General features: G+C 33.1%; 1 protein-coding gene across 2 annotated transcripts in view; it reads left to right on the plus strand.

Moving 5' to 3' along the window:
* Klhl1 (kelch like family member 1) overlaps window positions 1-18825 on the plus strand; it is a 226787-nt gene that overhangs the window by 64100 nt on the left and 143862 nt on the right. Inside the window, exons 2-3 of one of the 2 annotated variants that reach the window (XM_048341261.1) lie at window positions 6126-6308; window positions 12938-13074. In XM_048341261.1, coding sequence (XP_048197218.1) covers window positions 6126-6308; window positions 12938-13074 — 320 coding nt within the window. The remainder of the gene's footprint in view (window positions 1-6125; window positions 6309-12937; window positions 13075-18825) is intronic. The other variant, XM_048341262.1, reaches the window with a different exon arrangement.

The following is an 18825-nucleotide window of genomic DNA, read 5'->3' on the forward strand; positions in this document are numbered from 1 at the left end:
CTACTTGCTCAAGGCTAGCACTCTGCCAACTTGAGTCACAGTGCCACTTCTGGTCTTTTCTATATATGTGGTGCTGAGGAATCAAACCTAGGGATTCAGGAATATGAGGCAAGAACTCTTGCCACTAGGCCACATTCCCAGAACTTTTAGGACCAATTTTTAAGATAGATTCACTTTTGTTTTCATTTCTTAGTAGTTGATTTTTTCCCTCAATTTTTTTTCAAAAATTTCAGCATTTGAATGAGATTTGCAGTCATCCTAAGCATTCTAAGACCTATTATTTTCACTTAAAGTTCTTGAAAATGTTCAATTATGTAATTATAACCATTCAAAAATACTGTTAGTACCAAACATTCATGCCCATGGATTATGAATATCACTTAACTATAGCTGAAATAATAATCCCAATAATAAATCATATTTAAAGATTATAAGTTAATAACTTTGTTGTATAGGCCAATATAATTATGATTCTGTAATGATGTACAGTTAGATCTAACACCATAAAATACTTAAAAATATATACTAATGTAGTACCTCATGCACAGTATCAGGAAGTTTTGGAATTATTCTCTCTTAGCAACAAATAAATTTGTTACAGAAAATCTGAACTTAATAAACTTTGAATAAGTAAATTATTATTATTATTTATGAATTATCTTTGGGTACAAAAGAGATGCAAGTTAACAAAGCAATTTATGCATACAATATATCTTGATAAATATCACCCTTGCAGCCTTCTCACCTACTCCCTTACCCATTTTTTTCCTCACCCTTTTTAGTTTTGTAAGATATACTACATTGGATTCCTGTCTGCATTTCCCACTTTTTTACTCTTCATTGGTGGAACACATTCCCTTGACTCTATCCTACCCCTTTAGAGAAAGCACTTCCTGGTTTTATTTTGCTGAACTTTGATTTTGCCTTTTTAAGGAATTACACTATTTGACATCTCCTTTTTGTTCAATCTACCATTTTGATGATTTATAAATTATACATCATTCTGTTTTATTTTACCTAATTCAATGTGTGTCGGTGTGTATGTTTGTGTGTGTGTGTGTGTGTGTGTGTGTGTGTGAAACTCAACACTTGTTAGAGAAAGACTTACTTAAAATACCAGTTATCTTATGAACTAAAATTGTACCCAGAAGCAACATTAACAATTAGCTGAATTTTTCTTGTTTCTAAATAGTAACACCTGGTGGTTGAACTTTATCCATTATATTTCCAGGCCCTAAATATCTCCCTTGGGAGTCTTAAAACGATTTTTAAATTAGTCTTCTAGGTACGACTGAACATTTCTTTTCAAATGCTGGCTCATACTATGATAGTAATATCAATTAGAGATGTGTTCTTAATTTACTCTTACAGTACAAATCTGGTAATAATTCAAATCATATAGTGCTGAATAGCCATAAAACTATGGCTGATCCTGTTTGGCACAGTAAAATTGTTCTCGTATAGTTTTAAATAAAACCAAAAGCTAAATGTTCTTACTCAAATGAAATAAAAAGCCTGACTGCTTTCAAGTTTATTTTGCCATTTGAATTCTGTGATGTGCATTACCTTAATCAATATTTCTTTAGAATTAATAATAAAATTTCATTATGTTGTCATTTTAGTATGTATTATGGTTTATACAGTTTTAGTGTTAGTATATTCATAATATATGTATGTCTATATATGTGTGTATATATGTATGTATACATATATACTATCTATGTGTTTGTGTGTGTGTGTGTGTGTGTGTGTGTGTGTGTGCGCTATTCTCACCGTTTCCTAAATCTATTACCAAAGATGTGGTTATTGGTTATTGTGATTATTTCTCATTTTCTTTCATTGTAAAATATATACTTTATACACATCAATAGTAATCCATAAACCAAATATTTTCGAACTGTAGTCTGTGTTTTGTGTGATTGGCAGTCTGTTAACTCTGGGGTCATATATTCCATTGCTTGTTGTTCTGGTGCTAGATGTTTTCAACAACACATGTCTATGTATGTTCTATAAAGCTGAAAGGCAAAGAAAGTAATCAATTAAATCAACAAAGAACCAACTAAATAACAAACTTAAATCTCATATTCCATGCCATATATTTAATATATTCATAGTTATTGAATTCATATATTATGCTACATAGTGAAATTGTATTTATGTCTCAGGATAACTTTAATCTCTTAAGCCACAGAATGTAAAAGACAGCTATTACCCTAAGTGAATTGTATAGCTGCAGTGAATGTCAATGAGTTGCACTTGTTCTGAGTAAAGAAATCTGTGTGTGAAATTTACTTAGGAAAGCAATGAGATGTACAGTAGGAACTCGAGTTACTTAGTGGCTAAGATTAGAGCTCAGTTTGAAAGGTAATATAAACTGAAGGAAATTTCTGAGCATGTAGGGGCTATTTATACATGATATGATATTGCAAAGAAGACCGCATTGAAGGCTGCAAAAATGTTGGCAATGGGCAAAGTTTGTTATAAAACCAAAACCTAGAGAGAGAATTTTAAACTAAAGCAAACTTGACACTTGTTTTTACAATGTTGTTGTTATGAATTTATAGCCAAGCCTCTCTAAATTTACTATTTCCTGGCCAAATTTCTACTGGGTCTCAGTATGTCACACTAGGAAAACATACTTAATTTCAAGTTTCTGATACAGGGAAAGTAATTATTAATTTGTAGGAAGCAACAGGTACCTTTGGTAAGAAGTTCTCAGAAAGTACTAAAAGAGAAGTAAGTTCAAACAAGGGAAGCACACCAACAAGAAACAAGAACACCATTCATGCCTTTGTCCAGAGAAGCTTCTTTAGACAAGTGGCTAAGGAAATTAGACTGAAATTGATTGAGGTGTGTATGGAAATACAGAAAAAATAAGTTAATTACTGCAAATACTTCATTCAAGAAATTTGTTTTTAAGCTGCTGGTGGTTCTTGTCTCTAACCCCTAGTTACAAGAAAAGTGGAAACCTGGAAGATTCTGCTTTGAAGGTAGCTTGGGTAAAATATCTGTAAGAAATTATCTCAAGAGGAAAAAGCTGGTGTTCTGATATGCACCCATCACCTCAGCAATGTGGCGAGTGCAAATCAGAAGACTGTAGTACGGATGAGCTTAGGCAAATCCAATAAATTCCCTCAAAAGTAACAAGAGCAAACAAGATAGAAAGTGTGTTGTGTGGAAGGTTCCATAGTGACCACAAAACCATGTATTCAAAACCAAATGCAGCAAAAAAGAAATTTCATAAGAACTATGTTGAAGCAAAAAAATAGAATATAGTGGCTATAGATTGTTCAGTTACTGAAGCTGAAAAAAAAATATTGTGTTTTATGCTATTCTTACACAGTACTGGTTTCTACATTCAAATGATCAGATCTCCTTGGGGAGAAATGTAGCTCTTTGTAGCAACCTATCTTGCTGACTCAGTTCTCCTTGGATTCATGAGAACAAATAATACATACATTCATGAAGCTCCAAAAGGTCATCTAGAGCTGAATTTTGTAGCATTCTATTTGATATTCTAAAGTGTGGGAAAATGTACTGTGTTTCTTATGTCTTCTTGAGTCTGAATTTTTCCAATTTAAGTTGAGTATTGACCATATTTGGAGAGTTGTAATTAGCAAACTTGAAAAAACAAGCATATGGTGTAGCAAAATCTGTATTAGTTACAAATATTTACAGGGAATTTTGAAAAGTATAATGAAAATAACTTCATTTTAAAGATAAATACTGTAGACGACAGAAAATAAAAATATTGTAATAAAATCAGGTTTATTTGCTTGTCTAGATTGTTTTTTCTGAGCTTTTCATGAATACAGAAACATCTTCTGGAATCAAATTTATACACTTTCTTATTTGACAATGAGGGATATATTTTTACTTAGCTTATAAAATGTTATAAATTTTGCATAGAAATACTACTAGGTAATTGAATGGTGTTCTCAGAACAGACAGTTTTTCAATTAATAGAATATTTGCCAAACACATTTGCTGCTGTTATATAATTATATGTGTTTCTTAACTAAGTCCAATTTAATTTTGACTTGTGATCTTTTTGGCATGTATTTTCACTTTTAGTTGCTAGTATTTTTAAACATTTTCCATTCTGTTTAAGATAATTTTCCTCCTTGTAATATACTTTCAACTTTTATTATTAGTATCATATTTCACTTCTTAAACAAAGTACAGGATGTGTGACTTTTCTTATATTTAGTAACATCTAAAAAATGCTCATTTTGTAGTTTTGTATTGAATCCATTCTGAAGGGTAGGTGTGTCAGCAATTAGAAAGCAATATAGGGTAAAATTTTCAATCTATTTCTAGAACATTTAATGGATATATCAATTTATGAGAAAGAAATTGAGGTTACTTGAGTAATGAGAAAATCTGAGTCATCAACATAACTATCACTCCCCAAACATGTATCAGTTATTCATGGCAACACATTCAAAATGGATTTTTCTACTGGTTTTATGCATGATTATTTGCTGCAGTCACACCCTATTCTGAGCAAGACAACAGAATGTATTGTTCTCATGACACTGTAATTTTCTGCACATTGACCAAACTGTCCAAGGCTTCTTTTTCCTCTCTCTTCCCTCTTCTCTGCTAACCAGCACTCTATATTTTCCATGAGACTGATTTATTTTCATTCTTTTTCTTTTCATCTAACATAAAGTATAATAAAACAAGATCCACAAAATATTGTTCTGTTATATTTGGAAATAAAATCACAGCCATTGCAGTGAGTGAAAAGATATGTTAATCAGAAATTCTTCAAAAAGGACATGCTACTTTATAAATTCTGGTTGTACTTTCAATCTTTCTCCTAACTTCTTGAAGGATCCTGTCAGCTGAACAGAAATGTCCCTATTTGAACTCCTGAGAAGCTCCCTCGTACTGCTACCAATGCTTGATTTAGACACTGAGTTATGCTTGTTTGTGTGAGATAATTCTGAAAATGATTGTTGTTACTGTTGTCCTTGTGCAACTGACAGTCTTTAAGGTATTATTATATACTAATGTCTTATTCTGAGTCCTACCTTGTCCTTTATACCAAAAAAGCCTGTCCTTTACCTTGTTCTTTCCTAATGTTTGATCTTCCCAAATAGTCCCCATGTTTCCTCCTTACATCATTCTTTGTCTTATGCATTCTGGCTTAATGTTCATAACATGTATATGGCTATCTTCTCCCCAAGCTATCTGCCTTCTATCCAATATCATGATAGTCACTTTTATTGCCAGTCCAGAATGAGATGATCTACCTATTAAATAATAGGTTATCATCTGGGGCACTCAAATCAGCAGTCTCACTAAGTAGAATTGTCAGAATACAAATCTGAAACCAAATATAGCATTCAAGATATCTTTAGCGGAGGCAGTTATGACTTGTTTAGATTCTTCCTACAAGTAAGATTACTCATTGTACATTTCTGAATTTTGGTCATATGACTCTGCCTAGTGTTCTACAAGTACATTCATTCTTCCACAAAAGTCAAAATTTCATACCTTTATAACTGAAAAGTTCTGTGCTCTGTCCAGACAGCTTTCCTTCAGTACATTTTAATATTTTGGTGATAATTAATTTTAGAATAATTATGCTGTAATTTGTGATTTCTGTGACATTGTCATGTTTATCAATTTAATATACCAATAAACCATTTTAACTAAATGCTACAACAAACAGTTTTAATTATCTTTATCTCTTCTTAGAAAAAATAATTTAAGGGCTGGGAATATGGCCTAGTGGCAAGAGTGCATGCTTCATACACATGAAGCCCTAGGTTTGATTCCTCAGCACCACATATGTAGAAAACGGCCAGAAGTGGCACTGTGGCTCAAGTGGTAGAGTGCTAGCCTTGAACAAAAAGAAGCCAGGGACAGTGCTCAGGCCCTGAGTACAAGGCCCAGGACTGGCAAAAAAAAAAAAAAAAAAAAAAAAAAAAAATTAAACCAATGCTTATTTTTCACTGGTGTCATTAGATTTTCATATAAAGGCACACACATATTATGCATATGTATATGCATATATATATATTCCTGAAAATTTCTGACATACTTGAATTTAGTCTCAGCTCTTAACTGTCATTGTGTGAACATATCTGTTATCTTATATGTGTGGCTTACAGGTTGTCCGCAAATAGCCATTCACTGACTCCTCAAAGTGATTTGGACTCCAGTAGCTCTGAAGAGTTCTATCAAGCAGTTCATCATGCAGAGCAAACATTTAGGAAGATGGAAAGTTACTTGAAGCAGCAACAGCTTTGTGATGTCATTCTTATTGTTGGGAACCGGAAGATCCCTGCACACAGGTAAATCCTTTGTCCTAAAAGAAAACACATTCTAATCTTTAAGATGGTAGACTGGTATACAGAAGGCAGAATATTTCTGATTATACTAATAAGAGTCTACATTGCTAGCAGATCTTTGTTGTACTATGATTTCTCTTTTGGAAAGCTTACTACATCATTTTCAGTAGTGAACTACATTTTTTTTTTTTTTTTAGTGAACTACATTTTTAAACCAAATTTAGAAAATAATATACAAAAACAATCACAATCTCTTATAGCTCTGGTACTATGGATGAAAAAATACTTAATTAAAATTCAAAATTTAAGTGTCAAAATTTAAATAAATGTGGATTAAATATGGAAATATATAATTTATTTCAAAGTTTACCTAAAAATTCATACTAATGGCTTTACGCTCACTAAACCCTGACTCATACCTATATTCCTAGCTATTTAGGAATTCAAGATTTGAGGACTGAGATCACTGTCTTTTCATCAACTAGAACAAAAGCCAGAAACGGAGGTATTGACCAAAAGATAGAATGCCAGCTTAAGTGAAGCAAAATGCAGGGTACCAGTATTGGCACAGACACACAAAACAGTAAACACATGGCAACATTTTTCATGCCAAGTGTATTTAAAATTTAGTGCTCTGAAATGTTCCCAATGGTTCATATCTGTAATCCTAGCTACTCAGGAAGCTAAGATCTGAGATCAGATCATGCTTCAAAGCAAGACTGGGAAGGAAAATCTAAGAAACACTTATCTACAATTAATGAGAAAAATCCCAGAAGTATAGATAAGGCTTATACCATAGAGTGCCAGTCTTGAATAAAAAAACCAAGCAACAGTATGTCTTTGAGTTCAAGCCCAAGAACCAACACACACACTCAAAAAGAGGGAACTTAAAGCTTTTGCATTTCTTTGTTTGATATAACCTACTGTGTCTATTGAAATATTAATTGGCATGTGAAAATTTTCCTTTAATGTTTGTTGAATATGCGTTGCCTAAATTATGTGCAAAAATCTTGTATAGTTTATATATTCCAAATTAAGCATAATATGGTCTATAAATATATATTCAAAAGAACAGTTCTGAAGGATACAAAGAATAAACTGAACAGAGAATATACTTGACATATAAACTAGCTAAACTGGTCTGCTTTCAAGTATGATGTAATAATTTTAAATAATAATTTCACATCAATTCTCTGGGCAAGAGACAGTTCCTGCTTGGCCAAATGCATTTTAGGGGAAGATTAGGTCTTGAGTAGTATTGACTAAAGTATTAGGGAAGTTTTTCAGAATAATTATGTTTGTAATCAGACTAGAAGAAATACATGACATTTTAGAGGACAATAATATTATGGGAATATAAACAATTTTTTAACTTTGGTTGAAAATATTACAGGGATATAGACTTTATGAAAATAGCACATTTTTATTGGAAAAATGGAAGATTAAGTCATGAAAGTGGTTGAAAAATAATGTGACAGAACTAGAAAACCAGCAGGAAGCTTGGATCTGAAATTCTATGTATAGTTAGAAGCTAACACTACTGATTGATTGGGACAGTAACAATAATGAATCTAATAATAATGATGATTGTTATTATTACACAAAATTAGTTAATTCTTATGGTCTTAATCATGTTCTGGGTCTTGTTTGAATTACTTTGAGTATGTCTAATAGGAAAAAGAAACTCTTGTTTTCTCATTCTTTTTCTCCAAGAATGAATAAAGTGAAGAAATTCAGAATTTCACCCAAAATATCTCAATAATTGTTGTGAATGGTATCAAACCCAATCTGAGTAAGGAGGTACTCTTTTTGACCACACCGGAAGATGATCCCATTATTTTAAAATATGATATGTACCATAAAAAATTTACAAAAGAGGCTGGGATGTAGCTCAGGGACAAAGCTCTTGCATAGGAAGTGCAATGTCTTGGGTTAGATCCCCAGTACCAAAAAAGATAAGACAAAAAGTACAAAAATAGGCACAGTAAAAACTATTGATTGGTAAAGGTGCTTTATAATTTAAGTATGAAACTAATGAAATATGAATAGAAATGATGAACTGCAAAACATCTTGAAGATGAGTCAAAAATAAGGTTCCCTATTAAGACTTTGCTGAGTCTGGAATTGATTTATTTTAGAATCTCCTCAGAAGAAAGAAAGAAAGAATAGGCAAGAATAAGCAACAAAAATTAGTTTAAGTGAAGTAAGTCAGTCTCAGACAAAGTTGGCCTGCTTTCTCTCATATGTGGAAGCTGCAATTAATTTAAAAATAAACAAATAGGTAGCTGGACAGTATGCGAGTATACACAAATGTATCAGCTGAAATACAGCAGATTAAGGGTAACATTTAAACTGCAATTTCTTAGTAAGGCAAAATCATACTTCAAAGAAATAACCACCAGGAAACAGGTAGTTGAAAGGGGTGGGATGGGCTTTTGAGAGGAGTAGAACAATGAAGAGAAGAAGGGGGTTTGAAGCCAAAAAAAATCCAATGTATGGCCTACAAAATGAAGAAAAATCAGGGAAGGAATTGGTTGGGAGGGATAGATGAAAATTTTGAGAGAATTGAAATGGATCAAGATGAATTTTACTGATGAACTGTTTTGTAGAATGGCAACTCCTTTGTACAACTACTTTGAAATTATATGTGTATATTATATGAACATAATACATCAAATAATTAGTACTATACCATATGAATACATATTTTATATGTTTCTAATACATTAACATAATGTATGCTAATTATTATATTATATATTATGTGCATATTAAATATGTGTTATATACATATGTGACACATGTATATATAAGCACACACACATATGCAAACAGACTACCGCAGAAGTTTTGAGGCACAGCAAGCTTCTGTTAACCACATCCTGTAGTATAGGACAGTCCGTTCAACTCCTGTGCTGTCCTTCATCACTACTGCATCCAACCACAGGTCTAGAGGGAGAGAGATGTTGAGGCTAGAGACTCAAGTGAGAAGAACAGGACCATATTAACATAGAGGGAAAGAGGAGACAGCTATTTTTGGTTAAAAAAAAAAAAGATTCTGCAAAACCAAGTATTAAGGCATAGTTTAGAGGCCTGCAAAATCCAAATTGTAAGTTAAGGGTCAGGAAGTAGAAGCAGAAAAAGTCAATGAATCAGGCCATAAAATGAGATAAGCATGTCTGCACCACATTCTAAAAAATGGATTTAACGAAGAAGGAGGTTAAGAGTGTCAAACACTGTAATAAATTGAAGTGGAACTTAAAAAAAAAAGTGATAGATTTCTGAGGATACAAATTGGTAGTGACTTCAGTAAGAGATTTTCTAGAGAAGTTGTATTCATATAATTATTCATTCAGTATTTGCTCTTGATTCTTTTACATTAATAGAAGCTAAATATGTGCATGTAATGATATTAATTTCTGTTACATATTAAGCCCCTCCTCTCAAATCTAATTCAAAACTTATGTACCACTAAATCAAATGCAGCACACAATTTAAAGCAATAATATTACTGACTTAATGGTATTTTATATATTACAGTGTTCACTTAGATTTTATTTGATCATTTATTTAAAATTGAATAATGTAGGTCATACACACACACACACACACACACAAACACACACACATTGCTACAGGATTTAGCCCTCTTGCTTGTGTGATTTCAAATAAGTGAATTTTATGTTATGTTCCTCCTGATTCCTATGAAAGATATCCAAACTCCAATTTATAGCAGTAGAATTTGTATTATACAATATTACACACAACACTTTTGATAAAAAAAATACTCTTTTATATTTATTTAGTTAGGCTAAAACAAATATATGTAGGGTTTTGTTTGCTGTGTGTTGAGACAATGTATCTCTATGTAGCTATATTATAGACTTGAATTAAGATATTCCAATTTCAGCCTCCTAAATTCCAACTTTACAAATATGAAACATCTTCATAATGTTCTAACAGGTCTGTGTCATAATCATTCTGTCAAACATATATTGCATATAGAGAATTGAAATTAGTTATTACTTAACCAAATAAGCACATAAAGGACTAAGAAATTTATTTTTGTTTTGGCCAATCCTGGGGCTTGGACTCAGGGCCTGAGCACTGTACCTGGCTTCTTTTTGCTCAAGGCTAGCACTCGGCCACTTGAGCCACAGCGCCATCTCTAGTCATTTTCTGTTTATGTGGTGCTGGGGAATTGAACCCAGGGCCTCATGTATAAGAAGCAAGCACTCTTGCCACTAGGCCATATCCCCAGCCCCTAAGAAATTTAATATTAAAATTTTGTTATCCTTGCTATTAGTAACAACAAAATATTTAAAAGCATAGATCTGACAATGGACTTCAAAAGTACATAAAGAAGGCTATCAGTTAACAGAATAAATTTATCGCTTTATTCAAATTAAATTTAAATTGCATCACTTACATTTTATATAAAACAAAACACTACAGATGAATCTACAGAATAATTTTAAAATTAGAACCCACTAAAGTTAATTAAAGCATTCAGCAAACAGTATATAATATTGACCTTTCTTCCTTTTTATCACTTATAATTTTCTTAAGGTTAAAAACTGCATTTAATATTTACACTTGCTCTGCTTTTTCAAAAATTTCATTTTATTTTATTGTAAATGTGCTGCACACAGGGTTTATAATTACATAAGTAAGGAGATGAGTACATTTCTGGCTGAACATTGTTACCCATCCCTCCTTTTCTCCTACTTTCCCTTTCCCTTCCATCTGTTCCCCTCTAAGTTGTAAAGTTCCAACATATTGTCTTGTGAGTGTCAGTTGCACTGGTTCACCCATTGTCCTTTGTCTCACAATATTATTATTCCCCTTCTCATCTCCAAACAAACATATATACCAGTTTTATTTATTTTTTATTTTTTATTTTTTTTGGCCAGTCCTGGGGCGTGGACTCAGGGCCTGAGCACTGTCCCTGGCTTCTCTTTGCTCAAGGCTAGCACTCTGCCACTTTTGCCACAGCGCCACTTCTGGCCATTTTCTGTATATGTGGTGCTGGGGAATTGAACCCAGGGCCTCATGTATACGAGGCAAGCACTCTTGCCACTAGGCCATATCCCCAGCCCCACCAGTTTTATTTTTAATGTACTATGTGATGTTATTTTTTACCCCCCACCCCTTTGTTTTCTTTTCCCTTCCCATATTGTCACTGTTTTTTATTTGAGTAGCTTGTCTCTTGTATATGCTTTGCTGTTTTTTTTTTTTTTTTTTTTTTTTTTTTTTGCCAGTCCTGGGGCTTGAACTCAGGGCCTGAACACTGCCCCTGGCTTCCTTTTGCTCAAGGTTAGCACTTAGCACTCACCTCTTGGGCCACAAGCCACTTCTGGCTGTTTCTGTGGCAACCAGGAATCAAACGCAGGGCTTCATGCATGCTAGGCATGCAAGTACTGCACCTGTAAGCCACACCCAGCCCTATGCTTTGTTTTTAAATGCAAGTTTCATACTTATTTTAAGAAGTCATCTTCAGTTTTGAATACTTACGTTCTGAAACAGTGTTGAATATTATTGTTGTTGTTTTTGTACTTTTTTCCAGCTCCAGCTCTGTGAGCTGTTTATTTTCCATCAACCTATTCACTACTCACATACATACTCTCTCACACAGATACACAGTTATGATATTTTTATTAAGGTGTCTAAGGCCCACAGAATCATTAACTTTCATTAAAGCAACACTGAATAAACAAATAAAATAAATGTAAAATTTTAATAATTGGTCAAAAATTGGTATCATATTAAAGAATTTCAAATGAAACCCGCAACAAGTCAAATAACTATAAAAATGTATCAGAAGAAAATGTGAACCTAAAATAAATTAAGACACAACAACCTGAGAAGCATTTTTTAAGTGTTGAATTTGAGATGAGTTGGGGATTTAATTAAAAACAAAGAAGGAATGAACTAACTACTGTTTCAAGAAGCTTAGAGAAATCAAAGGCAGAATAAGAACTAAATAAACTATATTTGGTCATATCATAATTAAGGGATTAAAATTTGAAAACAAAGGGGAAAAATGAGAAATGACTATTAAACAATAAAGGGCTTCCTGCCTCAGGAAAACAATAATAATAATGAAAGATTCATGTAGTTGGAACTGAATCTAAAGGATAATGAAATTATATTAAGTCTTAAAACTAAATCTAATTAGAAGTATGTATTATGGGCAATTAGGTTTTATGAGATATTGTAGCTGCTGCTGAGAAAAAATATGTTTAAATAAGTGGAAGCTGGGACAAACTTTGCTTTTCAGACATGCACTCTGAGAAGTTCTGAAAGAAAGGTTTTTTATTTTGATGCTCAATGAACTTGATACTTCCAAAATAATGAGAGATACCAAAAAAATGAAAAATAAGATAAATTAAATAAATTAAAAGGTGTAGAAATCTCAATTTGAAAGACACATCAGATTTAAACTGTTGGAATGAAATACAGGAAAATACTTAAAAGTTCTGTGACCAAACGTGGAACAGGATATTTTAAGAAGGTTCATAAAATAAAAATCCAAACGGCAATAAGCAAAAGCTTGATAGCTTTGTTCTCTACACTAAGTTCTGGCTAATATAGTGATTTTAACCTAAGTTAGATCCTGTCATTTTTTTCAGGCTTGTTCTGAGTTCAGTCTCTGACTATTTTGCGGCCATGTTTACAAGTGATGTTTGTGAGGCCAAACAAGAGGAGATCAAGATGGAAGGCATCGACCCAAACGCTCTCTGGGACCTTGTGCAATTTGCATATACAGGTAGAGTGAAAGAACGACTCCTTTGCCTGGTGTCTTATGAATTTCGCTCACTGCCTTTGAATAAGTGTAAAATATAAAAGAAAAATTTACCTTGCTCCTTTCTTTTTTTCTCCATGCTCCATATCGAGTGGGAAGATGAAAAGATTAACTTTTCATTTGTCACTTTGATCTTTAATGCATATATGCATACATACATAGTACCATCTTTCTCATAACATTTAAGGTTCCATGAAGTAAATATAATAGCATATTTAATAAAATTTGGAGATAGTGTTAAATAAAATGTTCCTATGCTCAGCATGTCTGAAATACCTGTCTCCAGAAGAGACTGAGATAGAGGAGTGGAGTGGGAGGAGGATTGCTTAATGAAGAGAGTGACTGTGAATAAACAGAGCAGAATGAAGCTAGTGGCATGTTTTGAAGAAGGGGGAATGATATGGGAAGAGTAGTAGACGAGTTGAAGTTGATGGGAATGCATGGTTTATTGTGATGCCTATCACAATGAAACTTCTGTTGTACAATTATACATGATAATAAAAATTTAAGAAGCAATAATTGTAAGGTCATCCACCCCAGGAGGGCTCCATGAAGATGCACCCACACCTGGTTAAGTTTCCACCCAGTTACCTGGGTAACCAGCATTCCTGGAGGCAGTTACTTACCCCTTCCCTGAGGTCACATCCTAATCCACCTGGCCACATCTCCCTGCCCCTGCTCTAAAGAAGGCACTGCCAGGTGGGGGTCGCCCCTTTTCTCCTGACTATCATCCTCTTAGCCACAGGCCTGTGGCTTGGTAATAACCTTTCTCTCCTGCCTGAATACCATAATAGCTCTCTATTTTAATAACTCTTACAATAATGATGATGACTCTTCTATGGGGCTGGATCCACAATTTTTCAGTCTAGCATAAACTTAAAATACAAATTCATTTTCTCAGTAGGGGAAAAAGAAAAAAAGAAAATGTGTCATTAAAGGTTTTGGAATAAAAAAGGTTAATTTTCTATCTTCTATAGTTTCCCTTGATGTCTTTGAGATAAAACAATATAATTTGTTATTATACTTCACACTAAGAAAATTTTAATTGATAAATTAGTACAGAAAAAAGACACTTCTATACTTAAACTAGCTTACAAGATTTGGGTGGGAAAATGAACTAATTGTCCTTTTCTTCAGAGAGTGTAATTTTCACATTAAACCTTTGATAGACAACTTCATGTGGATTGCTAATCAGTTGACAGAAACAATGAATATCTTTCACAGTTCTGAAAATGACTAGCCTTTGGTGCTTTACCTCTACTAAGATGAGGTTTTGCTTGTCTATAAACAATATAATATTCATTAAATTCAAATTATTTTATAAACTTTGCAAATATTTGTCAATTGCTTCTCAGTGTGCAAATATTATCTATGTCTTTGAAAAATGAAGTCATAAATAAGCCATTTGTTTGCTTTCTAGAAGCTCACTGTTCAAGTGGAAAAATTATTTAGATGAGGATAAATAGGTTATAATACCACATGTTTAGGAAGAGTTACATGATATTAATAGTGCTGTCTGGAGCATTAGTAGTGATTTCAATAATTTTAAACATATCTTCATAACTTCTGAAAGATAGGAACTGGGGCAAATAGTACCATCTTATGAGAGAGAACAAGGTGGGCAGTACAAATTGATGGTATGTTTTCTGTATGCAACTAATTTTGGTTTAATTGTGGATCAACTTGTGAGATTAAAAGATACACATTGTATGGTCTCATTTTCCATAAACAAGATTTTAGTTTAAGGAGCTGAATTTTATAGCATTTCTCATGCAAAAACAATAACAACAACAAAACAAAAACAAACAAAAAAAAACATAGGTACCTTCTGAAGATCAGCCATTGGAGCCAATGGGCCTGCCTTTTTGAAGGAATTAATGTAACACTGCTAGCTATGCATGCTTAAAAGTAGTATATATGTTCTTTGTATAGAATCTCTAAGGAGAAATATGAAAGATAGGTAGATCTTTTGTCCCAATAAATTTTGAATAATATAATTGTAAATCAAAATGCTTAGAGTACTGTTGGTGGCTCATGCATGAGTTCCCAAACATATTTAGGGAACAGTTAGGAATACCAAGGTTCAAGGCCAGTGACAGGCCATAAGTGAGACTAATTATAAAAACAATCTGAAGCAAAAAGAGGTGGAGGTGTGGATCTATTTGTAGGGTACTAGCCTAGTGATATCAAGACCCTGAATTCAAAGCCTAGTGTCTAAAAATGAATAAAAGATCAAGAAGCTACTTGGGCAATTTCATTGAGGTAGTGACACCAGAATTTATATTGAATTTAACTCTACTGAAACAAATGGGTGGGAGGGCTTTAATGCTAAAGGCCAACACAGTGATCCTTTTGGCTCTTGGTAAACTAGTATTACAAAAGGAACACTATTTTCTCCCATCTTTGTGGTAACAGTTAGTTTCACACTTTATCCAACAATGTGTCCTCTTAAATTAGACTCCATCCCCCCCCCCACACACACCAAAAAAAAAAAACAAAAAACCTGAGAAAAAGGAACTGTTTTTCCCTTGAGGTTTAAGGTTTGAAGATATGTTTTTCAGGTCTTTGAGAAAAGCATTCAATTTATAAAACCAGCAAGAGGTTTAAAAAGAAAACACGTCTCAAAAAGTGTGGGTCAATAGTGTACAATTCCAACTTCTAAAGAAATGCTCTAAGAGAGATGAGCTGTAGAGGCAAAAAATAAATAAATAAGTAAAAGTCTGTCTGAATTTAGTCAAACCTCATGGCGGTTTAAGGCCTCCTCAGTTTAATTTCCATTTGTTTACACCTGACTCAATAATAGAAGGAGGACTTGCCTTTGAACTTAAGTGCTAGTGAATATAATCATATTAATATTTCCCAGAATGGGAAGAAATATGAAAAGATAAGAAGTAGTCATCCTTTCACCAGAATAAAGTCATTGATTTAATGTCCCGTCTCCATCTCTGACAAGCATGCATTTCCCTTGCACAAAACTAGGTTGACCTGGGCACAGGTGGCTTATGCCTGTAATCCCAGTTACTCTAGAGACTGATATATGAGGATCTCAGTTGTAAACCAAATGGGACAGGAAAGTACATAAAACTCTTATCATCAGTTAATCACAAAAAAAGCTGAAAGTGGAGCTGTGGCTCTTATTGTAGAGCCTTAGTCTTGAGTAAATATGCTTAGGTCAACACCCAGTCCCTGAGTTCAAGCACCAGAACAAGCACCAAAAATAAGAACAAGAGCAAAACCTCTAGGTTCAAAGATCTGCCTCCTGCTGTACCAATAGATATTCTGTAGCTTTTAGATGTATGCAGTGACCCAAATTCAACCCTACTTTCTTTCTGAAGAGAGCAGACAGGATGCAAGGAGGCCTTCCAGTTGCCAGTGACACTTTAGCCATTGCTCCTACACCTATTTGTTCCTGGTGAACACATTTCCAACTATGATTCTACAGTAAAGTGTTCCTTGGGCCAATAATTTATATGGTATTACTGGGGCAGTAATAAGAATGAAGTAAAAAATGGCCTTACTACTAGCAGCATTACAAATTATAGTAATAGAAAAGTTCAAATGTACTATTTTAAAGAAATGGAAGAATAGAGGGTATCTGCTTCTATGTATAGTTAACTGGTTATCTAACTGCTTTGGAACACATTCTTTTAAAGAAGCCTAAAAATAACTGGATCACAGAAAGGAGCATGTAACGAATGAGCAGAGAGGATATACCACTTGAGAATACATTTTTAAACTTCAAAAAGCATTAAAGAAATAAAGGTAAATCAAATGTATTATGAATTGAATATTATTGGCTACTGAAACAATACATGCAATACAGATGAGGTCTAGTGTTGAAAAGTAATTTAAACAGGTAGAATCTAGAGAGTAGAAGAAATGAGACAGCTGCATGTGACTATATGATTTCATTAGTGTAGATAATAGAGAAAATAAATGATTCAAATAATTGCAATGCAATTTTGATTAGCGTAGTATTAACTTAAATCCTTCTTTTAATATAGGTTATATATAATTACAAGATCACATATCAATCTCTCAAAACCAAACCATAATTCTTTTGATTGCACATGAAAACTTACTGCATAAGAGGCACTATAGAAACTAAACTAGGTGGTATATACACTAAAATGGAACAAGTCTTCAGGCAAATTTCAAAATGTGCAGATTTATTTGAGAATCTATAAGTAAAAAGCAGAAACCCAATCTATATGTCACTAACAAATTTATGACATTCATTATACAGTGCCATGTAGATTTAAAAACAAATTAAAACAGTTTGCTATATGTAGCACAGCCTGTATTTTGTAATTTTACTCACCTATAAAAGAAACTTGGGTACATTGCTTGCTTAGTCTCCAGTAAGTTCTATTATTTGTCATGTATCATATTATTTGTCATAATTAATTATATGTTGTTCTGGAGTTCATAGAACCTCAAAGTCCTGGATAACGGATTACGTAGCATTTAAAAATTTGTATCACTCCAATTGCAAGTCACCTAGAAATTTAGGAATTACTACAGAACATGAGTAAATGATGCCCTATATGTTTGATAATGCATTTTATAGACTAATAATCTGTATAGTTTAACTGCGTAACAAAGCATAACCAAAAAATGCTTTAGAAATGTTTGATATTTCATTAATTGATAAAATAATCTTAATGTGAATCATCTTTTTGTATGTTTTCAATTTACATGAAGTCACAATTATTTCATTCAATGTGCAAGGCCTCTGTACTTCTTAATGAAGCCTTGTCTGTGAAATAAAACAACTTGCTAATGGGCAAATAGTGATTCAGTAAATTTGTTACTGAAATATGAACAGAAGAACCTGAATTGAATGCATTTTTGTCATACTATTGTGCTTTGGTAGAATATCGGTCATGAAAGGATTTTATTAGAGTGACTTACTGTGGTCTTGTCCTCAAAATATGTAGGTAGCTTAAATTGACTACCAAATTTCAATGTGCACACTTGTTTTGTGATTATTTTGTAGATCAGCCCCCACTCTAATGCTGGCTTCTTGCACACAGAAATAGTGTCTGACAACTTGTGAGTATTAATATAGAGTTTCTGCTTCTGTGAATATATTGAGTGGCTTTCAGGTTTCACTACATGCCTATAATGCCTTTGCCCTTTATACTCTAGAAAACAACATGCTGAATGCCATACATGTTCTGACTTTAACATACTATGAAATTGACCTTGTAGTATAATTTTTTTGTGTGTAAACACAGTTTTGTAATGCATAGAAAGGCTATTTTTCCTTCTTAAAATTGGTACATATGAGAAGTAATTTATTGTTTTATGTATGTGTGTGCATGCATGTGCACATTGAATTTTCAATTCCAGCCAAAATGGATAATGTGAAGGAAAAAAAGTGTGGCATATTTAGAATAATTAACTTCAGTTCACTATGTTGTAAGACTGATAGAAATTTCATTCTGGTTTATCTCTTACCTAATTCCCACTATTCTGACATCCTTGAAAATATACTGCTTTCATAGATGAAGAAGGAAATTGAGTTCTAACAAGTATAGGAGATGGAAATGCAAGGTTACCAACAAAGTGGCAAGTCCTGTACACAACTGATAAGGATACGGTTGCAGTAAACAATGCTGTCCATCTAGTGCTAGTATTTAAAAAGAGAGCTAGAAAATTAAATTGCCAAAGAGACATCCTTTAATCATATCGAAGAGTAGCTTATTTGTA

The sequence above is a fragment of the Perognathus longimembris genome, chromosome 3 (genome assembly GCF_023159225.1).
Source record: "Perognathus longimembris pacificus isolate PPM17 chromosome 3, ASM2315922v1, whole genome shotgun sequence".
NCBI classification, from domain to species: domain Eukaryota; kingdom Metazoa; phylum Chordata; class Mammalia; order Rodentia; family Heteromyidae; genus Perognathus; species Perognathus longimembris.